This window comes from Lycium barbarum, chromosome 11 (genome assembly GCF_019175385.1).
Source record: "Lycium barbarum isolate Lr01 chromosome 11, ASM1917538v2, whole genome shotgun sequence".
Taxonomy (NCBI): Eukaryota; Viridiplantae; Streptophyta; class Magnoliopsida; order Solanales; family Solanaceae; genus Lycium; species Lycium barbarum.
The window spans coordinates 110,554,195-110,561,850 of NC_083347.1; the positions used below are offsets into that span (position 1 = coordinate 110,554,195).

The window sequence follows — 7,656 nt, forward strand, 5'->3', positions numbered from 1 at the left end:
TAGTTTAGGAACGTATTTTGGTGAGGGAACTTGTTCGCTCTGTATATATGAGGGAATCATCCACTTACTTTCATGCGGAATTTAGACAATATCAGCTTCATATGCTTTGCAGTATACATCTGCGGAGTAATATGCAGAAGAGTGGTTACAAACAGAGTCTCCAAATGTATTTGGATACCTTTTACTCAGAGCTGCTATGACATATTGGCACGCAGTCTCCATTTGCAAGAATCATCAATACATCTAGCCACATATTTATCTGATTTGTTCTTTCAGGCATAGAAATTGAAGCGTGCCTGCAAGGCATTTATCCTAAGTGCTTCCATTAGCATACGTTTGTCCTTGAAAGTGTCGCCACTCTGAAAACTTGTTCCATTAACAAAGTTATGATTGCTGGAAGGAGGATTCTCCAAATCATCTCCATGAACATTATCAGGACATTCATTGTCCATTGGAGGTTTCCAAGGATCTTCATCGATGTCATTGTCCATTGGAGGTTCGCAAGGATCTTCATCGATGATTGGTCAGGCTGCCTCTGATGAATTCGCTGCAGCTGATGAATTTGGACTTTCAACAATCTTCTCCTTCAAACTTGCATATAACCTATGCCTGGAACCATCCTTATCAACATTCATAAGGAATAAAAGGACTGGATGGTCATTTGTGATGTAGGTAGGAGGCAGTCCCTTTTTAGGAGCATCGATTATGTAGCTAATGGACAATAATGTCGATAGGGGGTCTACATTACCAGAAAAACTCATGCTCCTCAACAAATCATCATAGGTGTAATAATTATCGAATTCAACAGGTTGAATATTTTGTGGAGAATTCCATTTCCAGGCTGTTGTAATACAAAACCAGTTACCATAGAAATCACCAGCTGCTATCTTTTTACCCTCCATAATAAATTCAAATTGGTTTATACTACACGCAAATTATCAGAAATTATAAATTTTGAAGAAAATGAATTAAAGCTTACCAAACCACGAATTAAAGCTTACCGGACCAAACTATAACCAAAAAGAGTAATTCCCAAGCCGTAAAACCCAAAAATAACCACGCAAATCGGAATTTGTTTTCAAAAGCTTCAATGGGTTTAACAATGGCAGCTGAGAAAGAAGGAACAGGAGGATAAAAGGAGAAGGAAAACTTTGCTATACTAGGGTTAAGATCGATAGAGAGGAGAAGAGCTGATTTGGGAGCTTCATTTGAAGAAAAAAGCGGGAATATGGAAGAGACGAATGGGGTACCATGGGGGTAAAATAACTGATAATATTTTTTATTTTTATATTTTAAATCCTTGGACGAAAATGTATGTTTTTAAACTTGGGGATTTATTGTAACGCCCCAATAACTTCTCTCCACTTAATCAGCCTTAATCCTAAATGGGGTCGTATCACCTAATAATTAAAACTTGGAGTCCAGATTCCTAAAAAAAAAAAAAAAACTAGCAATCGGCCCTGTCACCACGCTTGCCCGCTAAACTAAGTTTATATAGCTGACCAATTGCAAGAACAAAATCATAGAGTTCGTAACTTCCTAAGACATTGTGGTGAAAATTGGGAACTTACTAAGTTCCCTCACTAAGTGCGACTATTAGGTTGAGCTAGAGAAATACAAGCACTGACTATGAGTCTATGATCACCTCTCCAAATTGACATTGTGGCACTGACCATATCTCCTCTCATTTTCCAGAAATTTGTGATTAAAATAAAGTTCGGTTACAAAACTAGTCCCATATTTCTAGAGTGGTTTTTATTCAATAAAACAACATAATACTAAAATGAAACAAAGATGTCATATGCCATACATGAAAATGATTTCTTTCCCGTTTTTTAACGGGCAAACTGCTGGGATAGTCTCTCTTTTTATTTATTTTTTATAGGTTCCTTTTTCTATCACATTTAAGGACAAAAGAGAAGTCATTGTGATTTGTAAATAGGACAACAGAGGGATCAAGTACTCTTTCGCTAAATTTTAAAACTTTGTCATGGGCTAATGTAGGAGATAGTTTTGTCCTAATAATTCCGAAATTATGGAAAGAAAAGCATATCACAAAGTTACAAATGAAAGGTTTATTGCATATACCGTTTGAGGACACCAAAGCAGCGTGCAAGATCCATTTCTATTGTCAAAAGTAGGCAAGTATATATAACTTGCCGGGCGTTCCAGGGAACTGAATAGTTAAGTGAAAATCTTAAATTTTAATTTACTTTAACAGAAACCACAATGTTAGTACTATAAATTCCACACTTACCCTAAGCATTTCATCCACAACATTCCAACAGAGACATATTAGAATCAACAGAAAAATTCAAGTGGTGAAAAATGGCTCTGGCAATCAATTGGAAGCTTGCCTTTTTAGCTCTACTAATGTTAGGAATGTGGACTTCTCAAGCCACATCTCGTGACTTGAACGAAGCCTTGATGGTCCAGAAACACGAGAGGTGGATGAGTCGCTTTGGGCATGTGTATAAAAATGATGCAGAGAAGGCAAAAAAGTTCAAAATATTCAAGGACAATGTCGATTACATCGAGTCAATCAACAAGGCTGGAATTAGAACTTATAAGTTGGGCATCAACGAATTTGCAGATTTGACAAATGAGGAATTCAGAGCCACTCACAGCGGATACAAAATGTCTTCTCATCAAGATGCATCAAAAACCTTATTATTTAGGCACAAAAATGTGACAGCTCCAGCTACCATGGATTGGAGGACAAAGGGCGCCGTTACTGCAGTTAAAGATCAAGGCCAATGTGGTAAGTGATCATATTGGATCATACTAATAATATCTTCGTTTTAACAGATATACTACAAAAAAAGAAGAATCTTATTAATTTAAGTTGATAATGTAGGATGTTGCTGGGCATTTTCCGCTGTTGCTGCTACTGAAGGGATCAACAAGATCAAAACTGGTAAATTGATCTCCTTATCTGAGCAAGAACTTGTTGACTGCGACACAAGTTCGGATATGGGATGTGAGGGAGGTCTTATGGATGATGCTTTTAAGTTCATCATCAAGAATCAGGGGCTTACTACTGAATCGAATTATCCATACAAGGGAACTGATAGCACTTGCAAAACTGGAAAGGAATCCAATAATGCTGCTAAGATTAGTGGGTATGAAGATGTCCCAGCCAATAGTGAATCTGCTCTGTTGAGTGCTGTTGCTAGCCAACCTGTATCCGTCGCCATTGATGCTAGTGGATCAGATTTTCAGTTCTATTCTAGTGGTGTTTTTAATGGAGAATGCGGAACTGAGTTAGATCATGGTGTTACAGCAGTTGGATACGGAAAAACTAGTGACGGGACAAAGTATTGGTTAGTCAAGAACTCGTGGGGAACTAGCTGGGGCGAGAACGGTTACATTAGAATGCAAAGAGGCATTGATGTTGAGCAAGGACTTTGTGGAATTGCTATGCAAGCTTCTTATCCAACTGCTTAGGCAACTGCTTAAATAGCAGAGAAGCTTTGTGGGAATTTAATTCGCTGTTGTTTATTCTTCTTTAAACACTATTGTTGTTCATATACAGTTTATGTGGTCTGTCTACTGTGTATGTTACAAATCGTTATATGTACATTCTAAGTGTTAAAACAAAAGTTTGTATAATGTAAAAAATTGCTGTATTCAGCAAAGAAGTGCAATTTTATCTTTTTGCAAATCCCTTGTCACCACTTCGCCCAAAATAAGCAATTTTTCTATAGGCACAAAAACCAACTAGCAATAAGTAATCTTGGAGAAACATTAGAGGAGAGGATACTTTGTTTTCGAGAGAACTTTTCTAACCCGCTTGCATCCAAATGACAAGTACAACGAGGTGTATATAATTGTCAAGAGAGACTTCTACACTCACTTGTAGGCTCTAGTTCATTGAATTTCAGTAATGACCTAAATATATAACAGGATAATGTTTAAATTCATGAAATCCCATACCTGGAATTAATCCTGCATTTGCTAGTTGGAACTAACTTATCATAGACACACACAAATAGAAAATGCCCAATCAAAATATTAGGCAACTAATTTTTGGATAATAGCGTCTGAATATGTATATACATAATCTGGTTCTAGTTCTCTTAAATTTGTCCAACTTTCAAAGATAAAATTTATAGTTTTTTTTTTCTTCTTAAATTTAATAAAACGTCTCAGATTTAGTTGTATAACAAGGGAATTTGCCGCGCGGAGAGACGCCAATAAAATAAAAAATGATAATTTACAAAGTTAGTGGGAAAAAAATCAACTATATGAATAAGAAAATTAATGGTATATATTGATAAAACCACAATATAAATATTTTAGGACAATTAGAGCTTAAAAAAATTACATTTTCATTATCAAATATTCTGTAAAAATGAAAAGATCATTTATAGGAAATTGTTTTCATATATCTTGTGTGGCGGAGGTCAATACACTATTCTCTTAGTCTAATATAATTATCCATGTATCAAAGGACTTGGTTTTTTTCTGCTTTAAATAGATTGTGGATAACTTTTCAATGAACTTTTTTTCTATTCAAGCAAAAGAGAATGAAAAAAAAAAAAGTAGTGAAAAAGAAATAGGAAGGAAAAGAGAAAAAAAAAACTGTCAATTCCCTTCCTTTTATTAATTTTTTCCTTTCATTATTCTCCTTGTTCTCTCTTTCAGCTTCTTATTGACTTCCTCCCTATCCTCTGTAATCTTTTTCACTTCCTTTTCTCTGCTTTATTCATTCTGTTAATGTGCGACTTCCTTTATTATTTCTCTCTCTTTATTAAAAAAAAAAAAAAACTTTTCATCCCTTTCTCCTACGGTTACTTCTAAAAAACAACTTCATTACCCTATTCATATCTAAAATTATAAATCTCTATTTTCTTCCCCTAATTCATCATTAAATTTACAATATTTTTTATTTTTATACTAATATAAGAGTATTTTTGTCACTCATCTTATAAATAGAAAAAAGTAACTCTCTGAGAGAGATATATCCAAGTACCAAAAAGCAAAAAGCAAAAATTGCAAAAGAAATAGTTTTTTTTTTTTTTTTTTGCGTAATTTATATAATTGGTTTCACCTGGAACATTTAAGATTATGTCATGACTCAATCGGAGGGCCATGATGGGTACCCGGAGCTAACCTACCAAGCACCACATACATGCATGTCTTAGTCATACCTGAGTGGGCAATAACGCTAACTTGTAGATACCATAAGTTGTATGGGACACAAGCCCAAAACATAATACACATACGTCATCAAGCGAATCCCAAGTACATATACCGGCAAGGCTATTCGTAGTAGTGATACAACAGAATATAAACCGAGGTGACCATTAGACATCTAACTGTGCATATATGTCTATGAGCCTCTACTTGGGTGCATAACATAATAAGGACGGGACAGGATCCCGCCATACCCATCTATACACAAACAGATCATACCAACAGGACTGAAACTTCGGAACAAGTGGAGTGCTCTTGTACAACCGCTGAGATGGAAACCTAAGAGTTTGAACCGTCTCCCTGTCTACCTGCGGACATGAACGCAGCGTCCATAAACAAAAAGACGTCAGTACGAATAATGTACTGAGTATGTAAGGCATGAATAATAACATTATGAAAATATGGAGATAACATAAGATAAGAGAGATCAACATGTACCTCTGAATGCCTCTTAAGGCAGATGTCATGCATGCTTGCCTTTTAAAAAAACATTTTCATATATATAAATATACCGTAGCTGGCCATATAGGCTCGGTGTTATCATCGTCATAACATACCCGGCCTTTTTCAGGACTCGGTGTTTAACGTACCTGGCCCTTACCGGACTCGGTGTGAAACATTCCCAGGCCTTTCAGGACTCGGTATGAAAAGCCAACTGATCAGTGGTTGCATAATAGGTGTCGTACCCGGCCAACTATAGTGCGGCTCTGTGTGAGAAAATAGCTATATATATATATATATATATAAGCATGCATGAGAGCTCAAATAAAAGCTCTGACTCTATCAGAGTGACATAAGGTTGGTAAACCTCCAATTATCATTATGGAACTATTATCATGGACATATCTCTCCTTGAAGGAACAATAATCATAAGATGAGATCAACATCAATAATAAGATCAATAACCATAATATCAGCTCAATAACCAATAATCATGAGATAAGGATCAACAATATCATAAGAACTTCAAGAACATATGCTTCTAATATTTCTAAGAGAGGAATCATTATGGACATATTTTGTGTAAGCTCGAAGCAATAGAATCATGCCTTAGGAAAGAAAGGGACAGTCTTAACATACTTCAAGTCATCCAAGCAATCTAACAATCAGGCTACATACAACTAGCACGCCAATCCTATAACAAGGAATACATAGATAAACTTAGATGATGCTAGTATATCACATATATCAACGATAACTCGATTCTAGAGTAAAACGGGCAGCATTTCCCTTACTCGCCAATCACCTCAACATATACAACAACCCACTATAACAACAACAACAAGCTTACAAAAATCCTTAAATACTCCTTTTAATGCCCTTATAAAGAATATACATCAAAAAACCCAAAGGGCTAAAACAATCAGTAACAACAATGACCCCACATGAGTAATGACAGCAACTAACAACATATACGTACCTGAATGCTATGATGTCTTAGTCTGAACCTCCTCTGGGAGTGATAACAAATGCGGATACATTAATCTCATATTTCTTCATAACACCCTTGCCAATATACTCTATACACTAAGGAGGCCCTCATCAATATCTAGCTCATTTAGCGACATACATCACTCTTTTACCTTTCCTAACCAATCATGTTCCTTTTTAAACATTCAAACAATAACTATCCTTGGAAAAATCTTGTGTTCCGTATCATATCCTTTTATACTTTAGGCATCATCATCCTTATAAATGTTACTCTTTCTATTTCAGTAATTTCCAATTTCACCTCTTTTTGCTCGTAAATTATTGGCATATTTACACTCAAGGATCATACTTAAACACATACGTATCATTTCCACGTCTTATCATGAGAAAAAAAAAAAATACAACTCCCATCTAATCATATCGATGTCTCATTAATAGAATAAGATTTACATTTGGTCTTGGCATACACATATAAGTTGACTTTATTGAATTTAATTAAGGGACGTTCGGTAATTAGATACCGTTAGCAGGGAACAAGTGAGGGTATTTGGACTTCATTTCCTCTTTAGCATCCCATGTCACCTCTTCGTTGCCCTTGCTTTTCCACAACACCTTTATGAAAGCCACACCTTTAGTTCTAAATCTACAGACTTGCCCGTTAAGGATGGAAATTGTCTCTTCTTCATAAGTTAGGCTATCTGTGACTTGCATATCTTTTAATGGTACAATCCTTGCAGAATCTCTAATGTGTTTTTCTTAGCATAGACACATGAAAGGCGAGATGAACTACTTTTAATTCTGACGGAAGTTCTAGTTCATAGGGTATTTGGCCGACTTTTCAAAGGATCTTATAAAGGCCAATGAATCTCGTACTGAGTTCTTCCTTCTACCGAATCTCATAACACCTTTCATAGACGATATTTTCATTTTTAAGAATACCCCATCGCTGAATGGAAATTCTAGGTCTCGCCGTCGTATGTCTGAATAGGATTTCTGACGATTTTTGAGCTGTCTTTAATTTCTCCT

At 35.7% G+C, this 7,656-nt stretch overlaps 1 protein-coding gene across 1 annotated transcript; it reads left to right on the forward strand.

The window, feature by feature from the left end:
- The first annotated feature begins 2,328 nt into the window (after positions 1–2,328).
- On the forward strand, positions 2,329–3,508 carry LOC132617735 (senescence-specific cysteine protease SAG39-like). Its single transcript, XM_060332809.1, has 2 exons — positions 2,329–2,761; positions 2,858–3,508. Exons 1-2 carry the CDS (start codon positions 2,329–2,331, stop codon positions 3,445–3,447), a joined length of 1,023 nt encoding a protein of 340 aa, XP_060188792.1. The 3' UTR covers positions 3,448–3,508.
- Positions 3,509–7,656: the final 4,148 nt, after the last annotated feature.

Excerpts from the sequence above, each read along its gene's own strand:
- LOC132617735 (XM_060332809.1), top strand. The coding sequence starts at position 2,329 with ATGGCTCTGGCAATCAATTGGAAGCTTGCCTTTTTAGCTCTACTAATG. Across the intron at positions 2,762-2,857 it reads TAAAGATCAAGGCCAATGTG|GATGTTGCTGGGCATTTTCC; the intron begins GTAAGTGATCAT and ends TTGATAATGTAG.